This window comes from Amblyraja radiata, chromosome 15 (assembly GCF_010909765.2).
Source record: "Amblyraja radiata isolate CabotCenter1 chromosome 15, sAmbRad1.1.pri, whole genome shotgun sequence".
In the NCBI taxonomy this organism is placed as follows: domain Eukaryota; kingdom Metazoa; phylum Chordata; class Chondrichthyes; order Rajiformes; family Rajidae; genus Amblyraja; species Amblyraja radiata.
In genome coordinates, this window is record NC_045970.1 from 28017421 (window position 1) to 28040875 (window position 23455).

General features: G+C 40.2%; 1 protein-coding gene across 6 annotated transcripts in view; it reads right to left on the minus strand.

The window, feature by feature from the left end:
* The window catches only part of ablim1 (actin binding LIM protein 1), a 250952-nt gene that overhangs the window by 120359 nt on the left and 107138 nt on the right, over positions 1 to 23455 (minus strand). For all 6 annotated transcript variants that reach the window (XM_033033929.1, XM_033033930.1, XM_033033933.1 and 3 more), the window contains exons 3-4: positions 7852 to 8035; positions 5728 to 5837 (exon numbers count right to left, since the gene is read on the minus strand). In XM_033033929.1, the coding sequence (XP_032889820.1) occupies positions 5728 to 5837; positions 7852 to 8035 (294 nt within the window). The remainder of the gene's footprint in view (positions 1 to 5727; positions 5838 to 7851; positions 8036 to 23455) is intronic.

The window sequence follows — 23455 nt, forward strand, 5'->3', positions numbered from 1 at the left end:
ATCAGCAGAAACATTCCCATAGACCATCTCTCGCAAGAGACTGCATGCCGATCGTATTTTTTTTCTACCCCTTCCACCAATGTCATGACTTTTCTATTTTAAACCCATCACTCTCCAGAGGCAGATTCTCAAATTGCATACTTTGTGTTCCATTTGTTAGATTGGCAACCTGCCCGTTTCGTGAAAGACATGTTCCATGAGTTTATTTCATGCAGATTTGGTCTAATTACACAACAAAGACTTAACATTTTCAAACATTTAATTGGACAGCACAAAGACAACCAAATTTGGGGGGACGGTTAGGAGAGAATATCTGCCATGGGACACCAAAACACGGATTGTGTAAGGAAATTGTAAGAGTATTTGCCTCATTTTTTATTAGTACAGGGAATGCCTGAGAATGATGTTAGATACAAACCACTGATGAGTAACACTTCATTTGCGCAGCCCTGTCCCTTTATTTTACAAGGCAAAGTATATCAATGAATTTTGAAATGAATTAAGATGTATGATAGGTTTGCACAGGATATTATTTTGGAGGGGGGTTGGGGGAAAGAGGGATGAGAAAATAAAAATCACATCAGGATTCTGCTTTCAGTCCCAAGAGAGTGAAAGAAGAACTCCGGATGAAGGTGGAAGCAAGGATATTCATTCATTTCTTATAAATGAGGCACTGGTTTTAATTATTTTAATGTTGCACTACAAACAGTTTCCTAGAAGAATCAATGCATCTATCAAATAGTCATGCTATAAACTCTGATGAAGGGATGCCTTTTACTCTGATGCCATGAGTACTGGAATAATTTCACATTTACTGCGGCTACACAGACTAATGTGAATGCAGTATTGTATTCCCCAGACGCTATGCTCGAATGCACTAAAAGATAGAGTGGTTTCCACTGCTCATTACATGGTGTGGGATGTTCAGGGGAGGCTTGGATCAAGCACAATATGTGATAGAACTTTGCAGCTTGAGGATTTAAACTTCAGGGCCTGTTTGATTTACACATTTGGGCACCACACACAGTAGGCATGCCAGCCAGGCTCTGGCAGGAAGAATGGAAACTGTGGTAGTAATTTATTTTGCAATGCAAAGGCAGCATTTTGGATGTGCAGGACAATTCAAAAGACACACCAAAAACATGGGGTCTATGGTATAGCTAAATTTGACTGAATGATTCCAAAAGATGATGCCAGGACATACTGCTTTTTTGAGTCATGCAGCTTTTCCTTCTTTTCTAACTGCTTGAATAAATAAAGTACCATTGAAGGAATTCGAGCTTCACACCCAAATTTGGATGGTATGAAATTTTTACTTGCGCGACTATTTTTTTTGTTTGTTTCACTCCCCGACACGGTATCTCCCAGATGGTTTGTAAGAGTGATTGATAGATTAATCTCAAGACACATAGCCTCTCTTTTCTGATGTTTTTGTGTTTCCTTAATAATGGAATAGACAGGAAATTTGTCAAAGCTCTTCCCTGCCACAGGACACTCAATTAGCACCTTCACAATTTATTTTGGGAGCAAGGAAAGTTAGTTGAGAAGTAAAATATATTATAGGCTTAATTATCAAAAGAGAGTAAAAAAGTAATTTGGATTCAAACATTTCTTCCAAATAGAAAACTTATATACAGTTTAGTAATTTGATGCAAACAGCCCAAGATGAATAAATAAAAGTTACATATAATGTGCACACTCTGAAGTTGTACAAGAAATCACAAACATATTTCACATGTTGTTATTCTACAAGAGCCATGTAGCTAGAATGTAACAGTGGGCCGAATTACAGGTAAATGGACCAAACCGTTGGTTACTAAACGCCCAGAGGTATCAAGACTGTTTTGATTGAAAGTGGCACTTCTAATCCTGCAGTAATAGAAAGGATCATAAAGAGTCAATCTCTAAGATTCTTTCTCTAATTTAAGTCCAGGATTTAGAATTCAGTAAGTCTTTGAGTCGCCTGTTATGATAACACCCAGAGTTAACTGCAGGGCTTGCTTTTCCACAGACAGCAAAAGTGGTCCTGAAGGAAACATTAAAGGATTGATCCTCATTATTTAAAAAAAAGTTGTGCTAGGAAAAGTTTCGTACCATCCAAATTTGAATGTGAAGCTTGACTTCCTTCAATGGTACTTAATATTCACGTACCTCAGTTCTGTGAAGTTCTATTTTGCAGACAGTTCAGTAAAAATCTTACTATACACAAGCACAAACATACTTAAGACAGCACAGGAACAGTAGATAACACCAAGACTGTACACAAGAGTCTCCACATTTCCAGAGGCATTTTGTATGATTCAGGTCCAAAGTTGTTAAAAATGGAAAGTTTTTACTGGGCCCTAAAGGCCTGCAGTCCTGAAGCAACACTGGTTGGAGTTGTAGAGGTTGGCCTGACCTTCCACAGACCCCCACTGTTCTCCACTCCAGCACCAGACAACCTCACCCCCCCCCCCCCCCCTAACTTTGACTTTGGAATTAAAAAAAAGTTAAACTAATGGGCCTGTCCCACTTAGCGACTTTTTAGGCGACTGCAGGAGACTCTGCAGTCACCACATGGTCATTTGACACCCACATTCTACAGTTCACAGCACCAATTCCCAAGTTCTCTGTGGGCAAGAAGCTCGTTGCGATGGGTTGCAGGTACAAAACTCACACTGTAAATGCAAGCTCTTTGAAGCATCATTGTAAATTTGAGTTATAACATCAGGTTTTTTTCCACTGAGTTTCCCTCATACAGTGTGATCCAAGAATTTTGTCAACTTCTGCCAAGTTGGAACAATATAAAATTGAGACAAACAATATAAAAATTATGGCTTAAAGTTTTAGTTCTGTTTGTTGGTGAGCCAAAATTCTTTCTGGTATAACATTGAAACTTTTCAGTTCAAAAAATAACATTCATCTAATTGTTCCTACCCGTTAGTTTATTTAATCTAACAAACAAAAATGAACATTAATACCTTCACTAACACATCCATATTGTCTTTCTTGACCTTTTTAAAGAACCGTAATGATTTATTTTGTAAATCCACGCACAATGTGCTGGAGTAACTCAACAGGTCAGGCTGCGTCTCTTGAAGACTTGTATAGGCGATGTTTTGGATTGGGATCCTTCTTCAGATTAACTGTAAGGGGGGTGGGGGGTGGGGGGGGGAGGGAGTGGGGTAGAAAGCTGAGAAAAGTGGTGGGAGTGTGACAGGTCGGCAAGTGATAGGTGAATACAAGTGAAGGGGGGTTATTGGAGGATGGGAAGACAAAGGGCAGAGATGAAAAGACAAATGGCATACGGAAAGAAGAGTAAATTGTGAAGCCAGAGGAAGAGCCATATGTGAAGGGAGATTTGGAGATGGGGGGTTGGTCGGGAGATAGGTAATTAATATTGAAGAATTCAATGTTCATACTATTGCGTTGTAAGCTATCCAAGCAGAATACAATGTACTATTCCTGCAGTCCGGCAATGGAGGAGGCCCAAGGTAAAAAGGTCAGCATGGGGTTAGAATAGTTAGCAAGCCCTGGTGGACGAAGCACATGTGCTTGGCGAAACAGTTGCCGAGTCTGCACTTGGTTTCGACTAGGTAAAGGAGGCCACACTGGGACTACAGAATGCAGTAGTCAGGTTAGACAAGGTGCATATCCACCTCTGTCTTATCTGACATGGTTGCTGGGGTCCCTGAATGGATGCGGGTGAGGAGGTGTAGAAACCTGTGTTACATCTCCTGCGATTGCAGGAGAAAGTACCTGCGGTGGCAATGGTTTATGTATTAGGGAATGAGTGACCCAAGATGTGACTGGTGGTGAAATTGCATTGTAGGTGGCGGAAATATCAGAGAATGATGTGTTGGATGTGGAGGCTGGTGCGGTGAAAGGCAAGGACCAGGGGAATTCTATCCATCTACAACACCGGAGCTGGGCCACATTTACCAAAGAGAACATCTCAGATGTCCGAGAGTGGAAAACTTCATCTTGGTAGCAGATGTGGCGGAGATGGAGAAATTGAGAGTAGGCGATGGCAATTTTGCAAGACGCTATTCCCTGCTCTCGTAAAAATATTCAGCAGTCTGTAAATTATCAATTAAACCACTCCATAAATGCTTCATTTACATTTAAAGTAGGTTTAATCTTGCTGATGTGGTTAAAATTTAAAGTTTAACTTAGAGATATAGCACAAAACCAGGCCCTTCGGCACACCGAGTCCACGCCGACCACTGATCACCCGTGCACCATTTCGTTGTCTCTGTACTGTACACTGACAATGACAATTAAAATTGAATCTGAATCTGAATCTGACATCCTACACATTAGGGACAATTTACAGAAGCCAATTAACCTGCAAACCTGCAAGTCTTTGGAATGTGGGAGGAAAGCGAAGGGAGCCACAGGGAGAACGTACAAACCCGAGTCAATATATAAAGTAAAATTATAACTTTTAATTTCGCAAAATTGATCTCAAACACTTCCATAATGACAACCATTACTGCAATGACCAGAAGATTCACTTTTCTTAATGGTATCCTTCGGCCTCTATCGAGTAAAAACTCTACTGAATGATAGCACCTGCAGTCCATGTGCCAGGTCTAATGTGGAGTAGGTTCCATCAACAGAATCCCCTACTTAATACCGGGATGCTTCAGCTTCATTTGCCATGAGGATTTTGGTGGTAGAATGCATGGACCAGGTCCAACAAATGGATCGAGACTTTTGCCTTTTGCCTTTGTTGATGCACAAAGTCCCAAACGTTCTTGGACTTAGAGGCAAATGTCAGCAGTTCACTATGGAACTACTGGTATTTACTAGCAATTTTCAGACCAATTAATGTTCACTTTGATATATTGCAAACTTACACTATAACTGTCCCAGCCCTCCCTTGGAATAGTGTAAATGCACATAAAATAGAGCAGTTTGAAATACAACAGGGAACACTCAGCACATCAGGCAGCAGCTAAGGAAGCGTTAATTTGAAGCGTTAATTCTTTTTCCCCATACAAAGTCCTGCCTGACCTACTGAGCAGGTTGACTTTTTCCTGTATTACTTTAGATTTTGACCATCTACATTTTTTTTTTACCTTGCTCGTTACGTGGAATGAAAAAATTGTATTAATTCGTCTTTTTCAAAATATTAATGGCATTTCAAAATGAGAGGTATTAATCGTCTGTGACATCAAACTCAATTGAAATCCTTTGTCCCTACTAATGATGGCACATTCACTCTTAACATTGACGATGCCTAGTTTGATTAGAAAGGGGAGGGATTTATTCTAACCGTTATATTCATCACTGATAGTTATCAGTTGAGAAACAGATTCAATAGTATTTCACAATATCGATTTGGAATTTCCCTGTAATCTTTGCTCACACAAGATTAGAGATTCTCCTTGCCTTTCTGAGATAATCATTGATGTAGTTAAAATGAGATTTAGTTACCCCAGAATTCAAGATGAAAAAGACATTGAGGTATTTTATACTTAAGATTAAAATGTCAGCAAACTTATCAGCTTTTCCAATTGTGGATAAACCATTTCAGCCTTTATACTGAAAAAAATGTTATTTATCAATCAGGAAATAATGATCATTTAACTCCTGTGCTTGGGAATGAGAAAAAAACTATTCAGTTCAGAACAAGAACCGTCAAACTTTACTTTAGCTTTAACAGAACAAGTAACTAGTGTTGCAATAACAGAAGGAATGCAATTAATTTTTTGGCTGACTTTCCCCAGTATTTGTACTCACTGTTGCTACTGACAATCTCTTTGGGACTGGAGGACTTTGGCTGGGCACAGCGCTCACACAGACAATCTTTCCCATTGAAAGTCACACGGTCCCCAGCTGGGAAAGGACGCCTGGAAAACAACCGTAAAATATTATCAAATGTTATTGAAATGTCAACTTCCATATCCTAAAATATTTCATAACCAGTGAGGTATAGTTTTTTTTCTCCATAGAAAACATGGTGGCCATCAAGAAAGCAGCATTCTCACAAAACAGTCATGGGACATTAACAATTTTATTTGTGTGAAATTAAGGACTACATTTTGGCAATGGATACGAGCGAGTCCAATTTCTCCGCCCAATCCACAATTCTTTAAAATAAAAGAACGGGATACTTTAAAGAGAGCGAAAATGGTTCATGCATTGAACCACTGAATGATGGTCTTTGAACAGTTTAACATCCGCTCAGCTCTCCTCTGGTGCATCACCCTGGACTTCCAACTTAAAATAAGACAGAGGGCCGAATGCTATTAAGCGACATCATTACTGACGTAATAACAAGCAACTTTGTTGTCGCAGCTGAGGAGTTTTCTCCAATACACGATCAGACCTCAGCAAATGTAAAAGCATTTACATCCTAAAAAGACATCCTAAAAAGACGTGCAAGTTTGTAAGTTAAGTTCCCTCTAAAATTTCCCCTAATGTGTAGGGTGTGGATGAGAATGCGGGATAACATCGAACTCCAAAGACGCACAGGTGTGTAGGTAAATTGGCTTGGTAAATGTAATAATTGTCCCCAGTGTGTGTGTGCGCGTAGGATAGTGTTAATATGCGGGGATCGCTGGTCGGCGTGGATTCAGTGTACAGAAGGGCCTGTTTCAGTGCTGTATCTCTAAAATAAAGGTCAGCATGAAGGTGGGCTGAATGGCCGGTTTCCGCATTCTATCGCTAAACTAAAGCACAACTAAATGCAAGTCTAGAGCAAACACAAGGCTGTGTACGTCTGATATACAAGAGCCACATATGCATGTTTTTAGAACTCCAACTCCAAACCAAGTCAGTGACAAGTGGCAGGTTGTCAGTGAGTAGATCTGAGAGCAGCGGTGTTGGATGGATTGGTTTGCAATGGGGAAGGAAGAAGCTTGAGGTATTTCATTGCCTTTGTGTCCACAAAGGAGGCAGAAATAAATCAGCTGGGTTACTTACTTGGCATTTTTCTGTGTGTGTAGAAAATAGTAACCCTTTGGGAAGAAAATAGGCAGTTCTCACAAGCAATTGTAACACCCATCAATTTCTGCCTGGAATGTAGAGTATCCCATCACAGAATGAGCGATAGAGACCAAACAAAATGTAATAACTGGGGATGAGCCCTCGTTATATGTAAATACTTCCATTAGAGAAAAGATCACAGTGTAATGGAATTAAAATGATGATAATGTCAAGGAGGACAGACTAGGCCCTTTGATTGCAGGTTTAGTGACTGAAGAAGATGACCCATCACCAAGTGTGGGAACAACAATGCCTAGAATTTTCAATAGAAAGGTTTTGTTGCAAGGCACAAACACCATGCTACTGGGAAGAGCTGCAGCAAAACACTGTGTGTTTTAATGGAAATTTGGTTGAACGTTCGAGTAATGATGAGATAGTTTCAGATTATTTCATCATGGAGCTCAACCACATTACCCTAGCACATTAACAAAATGGTCTATCTCTCCACTATAAATCTCACTGCTATCAAGAATGCTTCATGGTAACACAACACTAGAACATAAGAAAATAGAAAACGAGTAGGCCACTAGGCAAATCAAGCCTGCCCTGTCATTTAACATGATCATAAACCATTGGCCTGGCCTCAAACCCTCTGTGCCAATTCTGCATAATTCTTATTCAAATTTTGTATCCATCGCCACCTTGAAGATACCTAGCGATATGGCCTCCACTACCCTCAGGGGCAGAGAATTCCAGACATTCACCACCCTCAGAAGAAAACTCGATTTTAAATGACAAGTCCCTCATTTTGCAGTTGTGTCCCCTTGTTTATGACTCACCTACAAGTGAAAACATCTTAACATCTAAACTCCAACATTTCTCATGATTTTTGTATTTCCCTCCCACAGACGTCCAACGTGCAATACATTATCTTACTTGCATATGGAGCAGACAAAGCATTTAGGGTGATAGGTCTTGCCCAGTGCTGTAACAACTTCCCCTTCCACAAACTCTCCACAGCCCTGGCAACGGGTTCCATACAGTCGTTGATAGTCCAGGGAGCAAAGGTAGTCGTTGTTCTTCATGAAAAATCCACCTTTGGCCAGGTCACAGCCACAAACTGAAACCAAAATGGAAATAATATGACGTTAGGAGAGTAATCTTTAATCAACAACTTTATGCAAATGAAACATTACGTACTCTTCTGTAACAGGCCAGCCATTGTTCTTCTACACGCTAAGGAAAGAAGAAAAACAGCTGCATTGCAGAATTAGGAGATAACTTTGACCAGCGAACAACTTGGAATTCAGTCAATGTTTAGTCCTTGATTCTCAACATCACCAAACCACCTGCAATATTTTGCAATATCACTCGAATCACATCTGAAAGAGATACGCACAAAATGCTGGAGTAACACAATGGGTCAGGCAGTATCTCTGGAGAAAAGGAATAGGGTCAAAACCCTTCTTCGGCCTAAGAGTGGGGGGTGGGTGGGGGGGTGGGGGGGAACTAGAGGTATGAAAAGGTTCAGAACAAATCACATCCAGCACTGCTGGCCAAGGAAAGTTGGAGCTCACAATGGTACAATGTTGGCCGTGGTAGAGGTGATAACGTTAAATTACTATTAACACACAATGTATGTGCTATAACACCAGGATAAGTGCTCAACCAAGAAAACCAAGCGCAAAACCAAAGTAATATCTAAACAGCTTATACATACTTACGCTGACAATAACTAACTCCATATGGAGTAATGAGCTATCTACATGTGAACAAGCACATAAAAACTGATTGTGTAGGTTTTCTAAAATGAAACTAAATGAAACTATTGTAAAGCAGCATACAGCTGAGTTTGGAGGATACCACATACTTTAAAAAAATAGATTAAGAATTAACATTTAAAGGTTGATACTCATTATAATCCTCCTCAGTCAAGATGCTGAGTTTATTCTGCCTAGTCCATTCCTAATGTCACATTTGTTCAGGGTTATTTAATAAGAGCAAGACTTCACACAACGACATCATTTATAGTGGTTTACCGGCAGGACACGTGATTTGAATAGTTTTCTTAAAAAGTTTGCTGCCTTCTTAATTTAGTCTAGTTTATTAGTATCACGTGTACTGAGGTACAATGAAAAGCTTTTTTTTGCATGCAACCAATCAAAGAACACTATACATGAATACAATCAAGCTGTCCATAGTGCACAGATAAAGGGTACAACATTTAGTGCAAAGATATAACATTGAAATCTGAAAATGTCCGATTAAATATGGTTTAAAGGTCTCCAATGAGGTCGACAGGATGTCAGGACCGCACTCTAGCCAGAGGATTACAATTACAATAAATGCCTAAAAAAATTAAATTTTGTTTTTTATTTCCATCTCAAATGTACCGACCTTTTGTTCTGCAAAGAACTGGAAACTTTAATTTTTTTTAAACATCAATTCCTTCCTCAAAGAACAGCATATTTCACACTCAATTTCACTAAAGCAGCAATGGAGAGAGCAATGCCCAGGGAAAAACAGAATGTGATGCCAGGCAAATAGATCCAGAATGCAGGGTGCAACTCCGACTACAGGTTGAGCCTTTCTGAAATCAGAGAGCTGGCACACTGTTGGCTCCAATGTTTCATGACACTGACTGCCCTTTGTTTTCTCACAAAGTTCATAAAAGCAATTTGGATACTAATGCTGAAATGCAAATGCTGGAAAGTCCACAAGGACCTGTATTTCCATGACACCTTTTTTACAATTGCAACATGTTCTAAAGCATTTTTCAGATGACGACGCACAGAAAAAGGAAGAACAGATCAGTCAAGTTTCGAAAGAAGAATGTTAACATTTCATCCAGTTTTGTTCAAACCTGATGAACCAAAATATATCTGAGACCCAAATGGTCTGCTGTGTATTTTCAGTGTTGACTTGAGTTTGTTCATTGCAGGTTATAGGAAATTTCATCCCGATTCTTGACAGTAATACTTTCAGTGTCTTTGGCCATCTATTGTACTACTTGAGAAATGTAATACTCCGAATAATCCTTTTTTTAAATTGTTTGGCAAGTTACAAGAAGCAAATTACAAAACATGGACATTATACCTAATTGTTTATGCTCTAAGCAAATTTACTTTTCTGCTTCACAAATTGCAGTTGCCAAACAGCCTTTATTCAGGCCTAAACCACATCTCCATGGCTACAGTGCAGCTCCAAACAGCACTTCTTGGATCCATGTTCCTGCATATATCAACTTGTTAACCTTTAACCCAGAATAGGTTTACTTAGCATTGCTGGCATACCTGGCAAACCATTTTACTTCGTTGAAGGTCATTGGGAAAATGCCACCTTCAACCCACTCATTACAAAGATATAGCTGCTAGAATACTTATACTCTATCTATCCAGTGCTATGGTGTACATGGGTCAGTCAGATGTACCCTAAATTATTATATCCTTCCCTCAGCAACTATATGCCTGCTTCAGAAACAGGCAAAAAAAAATTGTTGCACGACTTCAGGCTTCAATTTATCTACATAGAAACAAGGAACTGCAGATGCCGGTTTACAAAGAAAAGACACAAAGTGCTGGAGGATCGCAGCATGAAAATACAGACGGTGTGAGAACAGAAGGTCATGTGAGACAAGAGACTTTCTGTCCTCACACCTTCTGTCTTTTCATCTCTGGCCTTTGTCCAGCCATCCAGTTAAGAAAACGCTCCTCACCTATATCACCTTATAACATGCCAGACTTACTCCTGCCTCTCTGCTCTTCCAGCTTTCTTCCCACTCTCTCCATGCCCCATCCCCACAATCAGTCTGAAGAAGGGTCCAGACCTGAAACATCACCAATCCAAGTTCTTCAGAGATGCTGCCTGGCCTGCTGAGTTACTCCAGAATTGTGTCTTTATGTTCAGTTTATCTACATTTCGTCTGAAGCAAATATCAAACAAGGCAACAGGTACAGAAGAGCAGAGATTTTTCTGATTCAGGCCTTCCTTAAGGGATTCATTCAAGGACATACCTTTAGAAAGCAGATGACGAGGAATGTCTTTAGTCAGAGGGTGGTAAATCTGTCTAATTAATTGCCACAGATGGCTGTGGAGGCCAAGTCATTGTGTATTTTTAAAGCGGAGATTAACATGTTCATGATTAGTAATGGAATCAAAGGCTATGGGATGATGGCAGAAGAATGGGGTCGAAAAGGAAAGATAGATCAGCCATGATTGAGTGGAAGAATAGATACGATGGGCTGAATGGCCTAATTCTGCTCCTATGACATGAGCTTTTGATTTAGATCTATCAAAACTTTCATTCACTTGGCTCATGCCACTTGTAGGTAGGGGCATCTTCAACAGCACCAATTCAATCACCTCCAAAACCATAGACAGGGAGAAGTTCAACCAGACAGGAAAAATCAGGCAGTCTATTTTCCTCTTGCTGTTATGGAGCAAGTGTTCAGAGTTGTGTTTTGGAATCTTGCGTTGATGATATTAGCTCCACAAGCCACAACTACACACCAACCATAAAATTACTGCTCTACTTTAACAAAGCCAAATAGAAAATAGTAAAACCAATGCTTCTTAAAGTGGTCCCTGGAATCTGCTCAGAAAAAGTATAAAGTCATTGCATCTTGCAATATAAAGTGTTGTATATTTTTGTAACTGCATTGCAGTAAACAGCTTCCTCCATCTCACTTTACATGCAAGTAATATATCCCGAGGTTGTCAATGTGGAAAGATGGTGCTGGGCCATTCTTGAGTTGGTATGGTTTATGCTTAGCCAGAAGGTAGCATGTGCACAATTCAGCTGCAACATTCTGCATACTCATATTTCTCACAGTTTATTATCAGGTGCTCATCTCCAAATCCCTTGAAAAATGATTTTTGGCTTTTGTGACATTGAGACATACAACGCAAAGATCTGAATACACAAACAAGATGCAAGTGTCTACTGTAAATTTTGTTAAGATGCTCCACCTTGCTATTGATAACTAATTCCATATTTGCCTGCATATAACTGCAGCAATTATAGAGCCATTATTTTCTGGTGCTGTACAGACCATTCATGTTGTTGCTAGTGTTACCTTATCCACAATTCAATGGCCATGCTTCGTGTTTATGGATACAGCAGGGAAACAGGCCCTTTGGCCCACCGAGACTACACCAATCATCAGTTCAAACTGGTTTGTTATCTCACTTTCTCATCCACACCCTACATATTAGTGACAATTTTACAGAGGCCAAATAACCTACAAACCCGACACGTCTTTGCTAAGTTGACGGAAACCAGACCATCGGAGGGAACCATGCGGCACAGGCAGGCGGCATCCAAACCCACAGGCAGCATCCAAGGTCAGAATCAATTCTGGGTCTCTGGCGACATGAGGCAGCTGCTCTTGCCGCAGCACCCTCACCACTCATGTGATTGACCATCTTTTTGTCATTAATTAATTTATTTATTAAGAATGGTTTTAGTGGAAAAGACTTAAGCAGCAGATTAACAATAGCAAATACTAAAAAACTAATTGAACTGTCAAAAACTTTATCCAATGATTTAAGCAAGTGCCCTTTTCAAGAGGTCACATTCAGCAAGTACTCTAGCTTATCACTTTGTGTAAACACTGGAAACTTAATGCATTCCACTGACTAAAATTAAAAACACTTTTGGTATAACATTCTGACCTCAGTAAATAGCTATCCTTTGTGATAAAGGAGTTACACCGTGGTAATCTAGTACACATAAAGGTTTTACATAACCATATTTTGTGATGGAAATTGAAGAGCAACTTTCAGGTATGGCATTATACAATGAAATATAAAAATCAGTTGCAACCCAAGGGACCCTGCCCCACCAAAATCTCTGTCATAAACAGCATCTCAATGACAGTCTCAGCAGTGAAGTGCATAATGCTCCATTAATTACCTCAGATGCAGATCAAATTCACTAGAATAAAAGTCTTCCCATTGCAATGTACAGTAAAAGCATCCAACCAGAGTCTTAACTTCTGCCAAACAATTCTTCCAGCACTGAGAATATCAATGAGCAAAGCTGTAGACTCTTATTCTTCCAGGTTTTATTTATTATTATACCAAAAGAAAAATAAATTTTATCTGTATTTTAAAGTATTGTTTCTTCTTGATTTTGGCTTTCAATACTCAATAAAATAAATTTTGGACATTATCTGATACTGTCTAATTGAAACCCCGAGCTGCTCTCTATTTATACTTCAATTGGTTGGATTAAGATATGTACAGTCGTGTTCCCAATTCCCCTGGTTGCTCTGTCGAGGATACCACACTTTTCTGGGTTCTGCAATTTATGGGAGGTTTCATTGCAAAATAATAAAAATCATAACATTCAATGGGTAAGCATAACCAATGCCCATTTGTTGCTGAGAACAAGACCTACCCAACAAAATGTGTACATGGTTCATTGCAGATGCTAACGCAGGCATACAACGTACTTTATTACGTACAGATCAGAACTCAAAGCTCTCTCTATGCACATATTGTTTACTCTGTGGTTTGGTTTTGCCCCCAGTGGTGCTTATGCCCTTGAACCTTGAACCTTGCAAATTAACCAGGAATATAAATATAGATTTTTTTTAACACAAAGGTTGGTAGGTATATGGAACGAACTGTCAGAGGAGGTAGTTAATTATTATTACAAAGTTTCAGAAACATTTAGAAAGATACATGGATAGGATAGGTTTAGAGAGATATGGGCCAAACACAGGCAGGTGGGACTAGTGTAGATGCTGACCATGGGTGCTGTCTGTACGGAGTTTGTAGGTTCACCTGGTGATCTGCATAGGTTTTCTCCAGGATCTCGGTTTCCTTCCCACACTCCAAACACGTACAGGTTTGTGCACTAATTGGCTTGGTAAAATTGTAGATTGTCCTTAGCGTGCTTAGGATAGTGCTAGCGTGTGGGGAAGTGCGGACTCGGGAGGCCCAAAGACCAGTTTCTATGCTGTACCTCTAAGCTAAACTAAATTAAAATAAGAGGAGCTAAAATGGCCTGAATTTTCTGAACAAACAAAACATTTGACCCTTATTACTGTATAACTTTACAGTAAGCTGCAGATTGTGCGTGGGCAATATTCAAATCAGAGATTCTTATTTAGTAGAACTCAGAATTTTAAGCATTACTAAATCCGTATTTTGCGTAAAATGCTAAGATTTCCCTTCAGGAACAAAAAGACATGATACAAGTCTAACCGCCCAACTTCTCAAATGTATTTCTTAAAATTTTAGTTACTAATTAACGCAAGTGGGAAACTGATTATAAAAGTGGTAGGCGGATGTGATTGCCTAATTATCACCCATCACCAATCTGCTTTTATTGAACGACTTTATTAAAATTATACCTAATCAGGCACTCAGTTCCAGATAAGATACAATAGGGGCAGGAGTAAGTAAGCCGATCGGCCCTTTGAACCTGTTCTACCATTCAATACAATCATCGCTGAACCTATATTTCAATACCTTATTCCAGTATTCTCCCTGTACCCCTCGTTATCTTTTGTGGCTAAAAATACATAATTGCTTCAGCAACGCAGGTTCATCGCTGGCATCAGGAACCCTGTGTGGAGCTTGCATTTCTCTCTAACTGCACAAGTTTCCCACAGGGAGACTCTGGTTTCCACTCATATTCCAAAATGCATGATGTTTGGATAATTAACCACTGTAAATCAACTACTGGTGTCGGTGGATATTTTATACTGTATTCCGATTCTGTTACCCTTCTTTCCAGACAACCCAACCCTCCCTTCATCGAGCCTGTTGACCTCAGTAAGAATTTTGCACAATATACATAATGAGCACTTTTACTGCTTCTAATCGTGCGATTCAGTCTTTTAAGAGAGTGGCAATGCTATGGTATTAAAATATAGTCGTTTAGCAGCTAACAGACATACACCATACTAACCACAATCTGGATCATATTCTGCCTTGGTGTTCACGTAACACTCCAGGCACACACTAAAGTAAACTAATTCCAACAAATTGCAATATTCCAATGCGTAATCTAGAATGCTACCCAATTGAAAACTGTCACTTCATGCAAGGTACCTTAACAAACGATTTTTCGTGTCATGTTTGAAATGTGTGTTAATAAGTAACATCTCATTTGCACTGTGCAAAGTATTTGAAACGCAGCAACAGGCCATTGGATTTAGTTATATCCGGGATCAAAATTACAGGTAAGTAGAAGAACAGTGTTCAGGTAATGTGTATACATTTTTTCACCATTATTAATTTAAGACAATGGGCAAACTCAATCAGCAAGCTCAATTCACATGATCTGACGATTTTATTTTCGAAACACTAGAATGCACCGCAGGTAACAATGGAGTTACTTAATGACTTGGAGTTATGAACAATGGAGGCACCAATAAAAAGGGAAATGGAGAAGGAACATGAAACAAAAAATGCAGGGCTTTGAAGCTTGGGGGGGGGAAGGAATTGATGATAATTACTACAATATTTTGCAATACTGACAAGGCTCAATTGATCTGCATTTTTAGTGCTGTGGAAGGAACTTGCGTAAAGAAAAATATTAAAACGTTATATGTGAAGTACTGCAGATGAGGTTAAGAGCATGAACAACCAGATAAAGCAGAAAAGGTAAATGATCTGATTTTTTCGTTAAGGTCCACATAATTCTATATAATTAAGCTTTAATTCCTATAGATCGAATATTATTTACAGATTTTCTTCTTGCAGAAGAAGTACACTTGTTTTTTTTTCTCTCAGACATTTTCTCAGCCAGTATGCCAATCTAGTTCAATGAAATATCATACAACTATTTTCATAAACATGAAAACATGTTCTTTAAAGTTTTTTGAATTATACTGTAAAAGACATAGTGTAGTTAAATGCATCAGTACACATTTTTATCTTAATGTTCTAATTGGATACTTTAATTATTCATTTAATTCAGTTTTTCAAACTTAGATTTTATTTGTTATTGAACCAACTCTCTAAAATGTTGACCCTCAGAACAATTAAAAATGTTCTGGGGATACTTGCCAGTACTAAGCACTCAAAGAGCCCAAGGTCATCGGGACATGCAGTCTGAAGTCTGGTTGCCAACTACAGCCTGTTCCGTGGGACCACTCTTGACTAAAAAGGGTCAGATCCTGACACAAAGTGCTTGATTATCTTAGTGGGTCTGACCCGAAGCACCACCTATCCATGTTCTCCAGAGATACAGCCTGACCTGCTGAGTTCCTCCAGCACTTTGTATCCCTTTGTGCAAATCAGTATCCACAGATCGTTTATTTCCACAAGGGTCAGTTCAGCCAGCTACCCACATCCAGAACACGTTTGTGTAGTTAGACTGGCATCGCAAATGGCAACTTTAGGCTGCATTCCTGTACAATTTAGTCCAATGAAATAACAACATACAACTATGTTCATACTTCAAAGATACCATATTCTGAGGTTCATTCAGCCCAGTCCCCAAACAAGGCTGTTGGAAGCAATAATATCGGTGGACCTGGAGGGCTTCCCAAGTCAAAATATTCCACTTTCCCAGGTTTATAAAAAGGCCCAAAATACAAAGACCCAGATGCTGGAAACCTTGAAAAACCCACAGAAAATATCTCTCAGCACTGGCAGAGGAAAAAACCTTTCAATTTAATCTTTCAAATCTTTCAAATTAATGACATTGAATTCTTGCAACCGAACAAAACCTTCAAAGGAGATCAATGATCTTTGTTGCAGAAATGTCTCTATTGAGAGTAACATGCTTCTTCCATCAGATCCAATATCATATTCCTGAAATGTTAAATCCGTTTCCATTTTGATTTATTTTAGAAGCTCAGCACTGAACTCATCTCATCCCGCATATCACTTGTTTGCCCTTCTGCCCTCAGGAAAGCCCTCATCAAATCACATACCACAAGATTAACAAACAGTCTCTACCCCAAGGCCATCACCACTCTGCACTGAATACACACCCTGCCATAGCCAATATTTTGTACTGCTATAACACTATACTGTGGAATATTGCACATTCTGACGACGTTTGTCTTGCCGTTTTTGCTGTTTTCATTGGCGTTATTTATTTATCTGATACGTTGGAGATCCGCTCGGGCAGTGCGCCTGAAATTTTGTTGTACAATGTACATTTACAATGACAATAAAGTGTATTATTATTATTATTATTATTATTATGAAGATTGCAGGTGGATAATTGTGGTACCTATGCTTGATCTTGATCCCCAGACTATTCAGACTTTGTGCACTGGGTTGATGCCGTCGGGTAATAGTTCTTAAGTCTGGATATCCGAGCTGTTAATCTCTTCTATCGTCTCCCAGCAGATGAAAGAAAGGAGAATGACCAAGGTGACAGGCATACTTAACCATAATGATACTTTATTCTCACACCTATCTAGGCACAGTGAAATTCTTTGTCTTGCATCCAATCCAGTAAAATCATACAATAGATAAGCACAATCGTAGTTAAGTACAAAGTGCAATGATTGGGTAGTGCAATAGTAGACTTCACTGAGACAGTACACAAAGAGTCGCTATGTTTCTGGGGCCTACAAAGTTTCCAAGTTCTTAGGCAACTTATCTTGGCCTTGAAGGTCTGTTGTCCTGGCAGCACCAACCCTCTCCTCCATCTGCCACTAGCCCTTTGTCCAGTGTCTGCTTCCTATCCCTCCTTCCTGGTACCCGATCTTTGGGGTAGAGTAGGAGACGAGTCTCAGATGACTCCGGGGGGTTATGTGGCGGGCGAGCCAGACCTGTTGTCACGATATGGCCATGTCTCACCGGGAGGTTCCAGCTTTCCTGATGCAATGCACCATGAGGCTGGGCTGGATGGAAGGAAGTGATGAGCCTGTGATAGACTGGGCTGTGCTCATCACTCTTGGAAGGTTCAGGCGCTCGAGAGCAGGGCAGTTGCCATTCCAGGTTGAGATTCATCTGGTCACAATATTTTCGATAGCATATATGTAGAAGTTTGAGACAATCCTCGCGGACTTGTGAATCTTCTCGGACTCCCACAAAAGTAAATACATCAATGCAGTTAATGACCACATCATAGTGAAAGGACAAGCTTAGGTTGCTGATAATGTGGATGCCTAGGAACTTGAAGCTGTTGACCTTCTCTAAAGCAGCTCTTTCTATGAGGATGAATACTTGTTCACCTCTACGCTTCTTTAGGCCAACAATCAATTATTTCATCTTGTTGACGTCAAGAGCAAGGTTTTTGCCTTGCTACGATGACACAAGATTCTCGATAGCTGTCCTGTAGTTTATCACAGTGTTGTACATCTGGCCAACTTCAGTGGTATCATCAGCAAATGTAAAGACTGCATTGGCATTGTACTTGGCCATATAGACGGGTGGACAAGGAGCAGATCAACGGACTAAGCGCATCAGTGTTTACTTAGATTCACCATGTGGAAACAGGCCCTTTGGTCATCAAGTCCATGCCGAGCAGTGATCACCTATACACTAGTTCTATCTTACTAGTGTATAGGTGAAGCAAATTAACCTACAAGCCCGCATGTCTTTGAGATGTGGGAGGAAACTGAAGCACCCAGAGAAAACCTATGCGGTCACAGGGAGAAGGTACAAACTCCATACAGACAGCACCAGAGGACAGGATCGAACCCCTGTCTCGGCCGCTGCGAGGCAGCAGCTCCACCGTTGTGCCACTGTGCTGCCAGTGTTAAGGGTGAGAGTGGAGGAAATGTTATGAGCAATTCTAACCAACTGAGATCTGTCTATCAGTCACAGAGGAAGGCACCAAGATTAAGATCCAGATGTTTAGGAATGAGCTTATTCAGTATTATGGTGCTGCAGTCAATGAATAGCATCTTGACATACGTGTTCTTAAGTTATGATAAAGGGGATAAACTTTCATTATTGAAGACACAAGCTCGCTGTGATAAACCTGGTTCATATTATTGACTTGACCAACACAATGGGCTTCAGAGGCATTTTGATAAACAATGGGAAATTCTGTGGATTGTTTCTTTCAAGAACACACAAGAAAAAGGGATTAGGAATAGATTCATAAGTTTGTGAAGCAGAATTAGGCCATTTGGCCCAGGAATAGGCCACCAGGTTTCTCAAACCTGCCTCACCATTTAATATGATGATGGCGGATAGGCTCTCGGCTTCCTCTGTTCCAGATCTCCAGAGCCTTCAGTACCTTGATCTATCTCCATCTAAGTGCTTCCGATGAGCCAACCTCCACAATTCTCTGGGACAGAGAATTCTAGAGTTGCCGCGAGAAGAAATGTCTGCATTTTACAGTTTTAAATGTTGAAAATATATCCTCGTGTTCAAGGTTCTCCCATGAATGAAAGCATCTCCCTGTCGTGTCACTATGGGCTCTTGTACCTTCAAATACAGAAGAATCCAATTTCCACTGATATGTCACCTGAAAGTAATCTGGGAAGTTATCAGTGAAATTGGATAATTGTTCAGTTTATTGATGTTGGGAGTGTTGCCGATAGCCCTTTATCTTGCATAGTTTGTTAAAACCTTGCATAATCATTGTTGAGAGATTTATTGCCCATTAGCTGTAAGATTTAAATCTTCAAAATCCAATGATTAATTAAGAGAATTACCTGCCTTGGCTCACGACCACAAGAAAGTAATTCTTGAGTAAATTCTGGGAGTGATGTATTCAATCAGCACGATGGATCATGTGTACAAATCAAAGACCGGAAATATTATCCACAGGAAAACACTGCCTAGATTTTTCAAGCACAAATCCCGAAAGTCACCTTTGATCACCAGTACAAAAATCAATCAGCACCACATCGTTTGTATTAATGTAACATTCCTTTCATGCTTAACGCTCACCAGTCAATGGTACTGATGCAGAGTGCAGATAGGATACAGACTGTGGTAAGGAACGGCAACAAGTTCAGACAATACCAGACAAGACCACGTTTTGTCACACAAGTAAAATTGAATCCATCCCTAAAATTCTCGTCTCAGAGAGACTTTCAGTTCTGCGAAACAGATCTGATCTCAGTGTGAAAAGAGGATACAACATGCCTTAACAAAAGAATAAATTAATCTCAGCATGGTTTAAGTAATTGATCTGATTAGCTAATTATCTTTTACAATTGGATCAGGCTCATTGCTTGTATCTCTGTCCAAATCTTGTTTCAGTAATAATGGTAACTGGCCCACTGATGCCTCAATACATTTCCACAAGCATCACCACCATTAGCAAGAAAGTGCATCTTTAAATCTGAAATCTTCCAACCTAAAAATATATATATTTTAAATAAATAATTGAGAATATGCCAAACAATTAATTTGTTCAACCAAGGTCAAGGAGCTCAGAGACAAATAATTTCTAATTGCACCAGGTTGAACAAAGAAGCTGCATTCACCAAATGTAGAAAAGTTGTTGCAAACACAGCAAATAAAACCTTGCCAATAAATGATACTTTCAAAGATACTTTATTGGCACATGCACCTAGGTACAGTGAAATTCTTTGTTTTTGCATACAATCCAGTAAAATCATACCGCAGACATCATCTATGCAGTACACAAAGTGTCGTCATGTTTCCGGCGTTGACAAAGTTTCAAAAATTCTTAGTACAGTCTTAAATAAATATAAAAGTAATAACCTTATCTGGATCTGGAATGAAAACAGCCATTTTATCCATTCCCTTGAAATGTTGGTCTTTTGTCCCATAGTCACGTGGTGAATAATCCACTAGTTTAGTTCAGTTTACAGATACAGCACGGAAACAGGCCCTTCGGCTCACCGAGTTCACGCCAACCAACGAACACCCATACACTAGTTCTATTCAATACACTAGGGACAATTTACAGGAGCTAATTAACCTACAAACCCGCACATCTTTAGAATGGTGGCGGAAACCAGAGCACCCGGAGAAAACCCACGCTGTCACATGGAGAACGTACAAACGTTGCACAGACAGCACCCGTAGACAGGATCGAACCAGGGACTCTGGCACTGTAAGGCAGCCACTCTATCGCTGTGCCACTATGCAATAGCTTCATTTTACACTCCATGCAGTTCCTGATTCCTCCCTACGCCTGATTTCACACGTTTTCCCTCTCCATCCCAACTGTTGTCTCCCCTCCCCCAGGCGAGTCACAACTCTCTGCTGGATCCGGCTCCAAACGACGACTACTGCCAAGTTCTATAGACAAGCTGGTATGTGAAAAAAGCCGTTAAATTATTCTATTTAATATTAAGATGAAAAAACTGGAGGTGCTGAAAATGAAAGAAAACCAGAAAATGCTGCATGTCTAGGTTATCAAACGGTGCCTATGGAGAGAGAAATAAGAATTAACAAGTATATGGAGTTTAATCTCTTTCCAGCAACATACTTATCAAAGAAGGTATCTTATTGCATGGTGTGGTATTTGTAGGCAGACAACAAAATTGCTAACTTTGAGCTGCAGTCACTCCGAGTGAGGGGAGAAACATGGAAGAGCTGAGCTGTAGACGGAAGGGGGAGAACTCCAACGCAGAGACCGCGGTTTCGTCAGTGGGCTTAAAGAATCGCTTACTCAAGTGCGAGTTCATGTAAGTCGCCTATTACGCAAGTCTGGGCGTGCCTGTACCTAGAGTACACTTGGCACAAATGTAATGCCTCAAAAGCATTTTGTGGGAATGCAAATAATATTTAATAATGTGCGACATAAAAGGACAAATATCTGTCAAAAGACTACGTTTAAAGAGACTTAAAAGGAATTGGAGAGGAAGGTGCCTCAGAGGCAGCTACAGAACCTGGGCACTTGGCAGCCATAAGTTGGGCAGATAATAGTGGAGAAATTTAAATGAAAGTGGTCAAGAGGCCACACTTTGGAGGTGTAATGTGAAAGAACCTCAACAGATTGCAGGGCTGCCAATGGCAAAGGGAAGAAGCCGCAGAGGAATTTGAAAACAAGAAAGGAATTTAAAAATGACCATGTTACTTAATTGAGAGCAAATGTAGGTCAGTAAGCATGGGATTAATGAATGAATAGGACAGCTAAACAAACAAATGAACATATTTTCCACATGGTACGGGTTTCAGTACAGATGGATCAACCAGATATTTGTAAAGGCAATGAGGGTTCCATGCTGAGTCAGCAGCTGGCACAAGGCATCAATCCAACCTTCAAACCAAGACAAAACAAAACCTGTGCAAGTCAATATTTCTGCTCTTCTATAAGCGGATACGTGGGAAGTTAAAAATGTTACATTTGCACGTTAGGTCATTATCACTTCCACTTCCATAGGCAGCAGCAGAAGTGACAGAACACACTGCTTATTCTGTTGCTAACGTTTAAATGACACATGTTAAAACCAAATATAGCGTGGGCTCAAGTTAAGCTGCTTTGTGCTGGTGCCATCTCAGCAAGATACTCTGGAACTGTTTCATTTGCAAGCGGCACCTTGTGTTTACATTTTTTAATCCAGCTTATTTCCAAAAATAGGTGCAGTTATTCCTTAATATGCATATGTATGAGGAAAAAAAGAACTGCAGATGCTGGTTTATACCAAAGAAAGATACAAAGTGGTGGAGTAACTCAACAGGTCAGGCAACATTTCTGGAAGAAAAGGATACGTGACGTTTTGAGTCAGGAACCTTCTTCAGACTGTACGGGTATTACACCAGGGTAAGATATCTGGATATTTAATAAAAGTTGAACACAGAGTGGAGCTCATGTACAAAAAGCAGGGAAGTCTACAGTGGGCTTTAACATGATGTTTAATTTAAATGTTAGCAATAGCATAAGCAGTGTGTTCTGTCACTTCCACTGGATGCCAAGATGCCTCTTCATTGGCCTGGGGATATGCGGAACTGGGAGAGTGGACCACAGAATCAGAATATGGCTTCAGCCCTTCTGACTGAGAAGGAGACATTTCCTTTCCCAGGTTGCTGCGGATCTTTGTACCTCTCCACCCCAGAGGGCTGTGGAAGCTCTGGTGTTGAGTATATTCAACACAGAGATTCTCGCACTCTTGATTATTGAGGAATTGAAAATGGAAAGATGAGGAAAATTGGTTCAGGGTGACACTCTAATCACAAATGCTGTCCCTCACACTCACCCTCACCCTCAGGAACTTCCAAGCATACTCCCAAGCAGCAAGCCAACAATAAACCGCTAGCAAGAGGGAGAAAATGCCGTCAGGTCATGGGCCTCGTTGTCACACCACTTGGTGGAAGCTCTTCAGGGCAGGGTTCAAGCTTGCTAGGCACCTGTAAATTTGCAGAAGCCATTGAATAGTTCATGCAAACAGTCACTCCCACAGAAGTCTACTCTACTGTCGAAGAGGAGATTTTCTAACCTCCCCCTCCCCCACCCCCCATCCCCCACAGGAAAACTGTCTGCCCAGGATGACCAAGAATAATATTTGAAAAATCCTTTACCTGAATGATGCCAGGACCTGGGGGTATGAACTACAGTGAGAGGTTGGACAGACTTGGATAGTTTCCTCTGAAATGCCGGATGTTGTGGGGAGACTTGAAAGAAGTATATGAAGTTATCAGAGGCATAGATAGGGTAGACATGTAATCATGTATTGTCTTTCCTCTG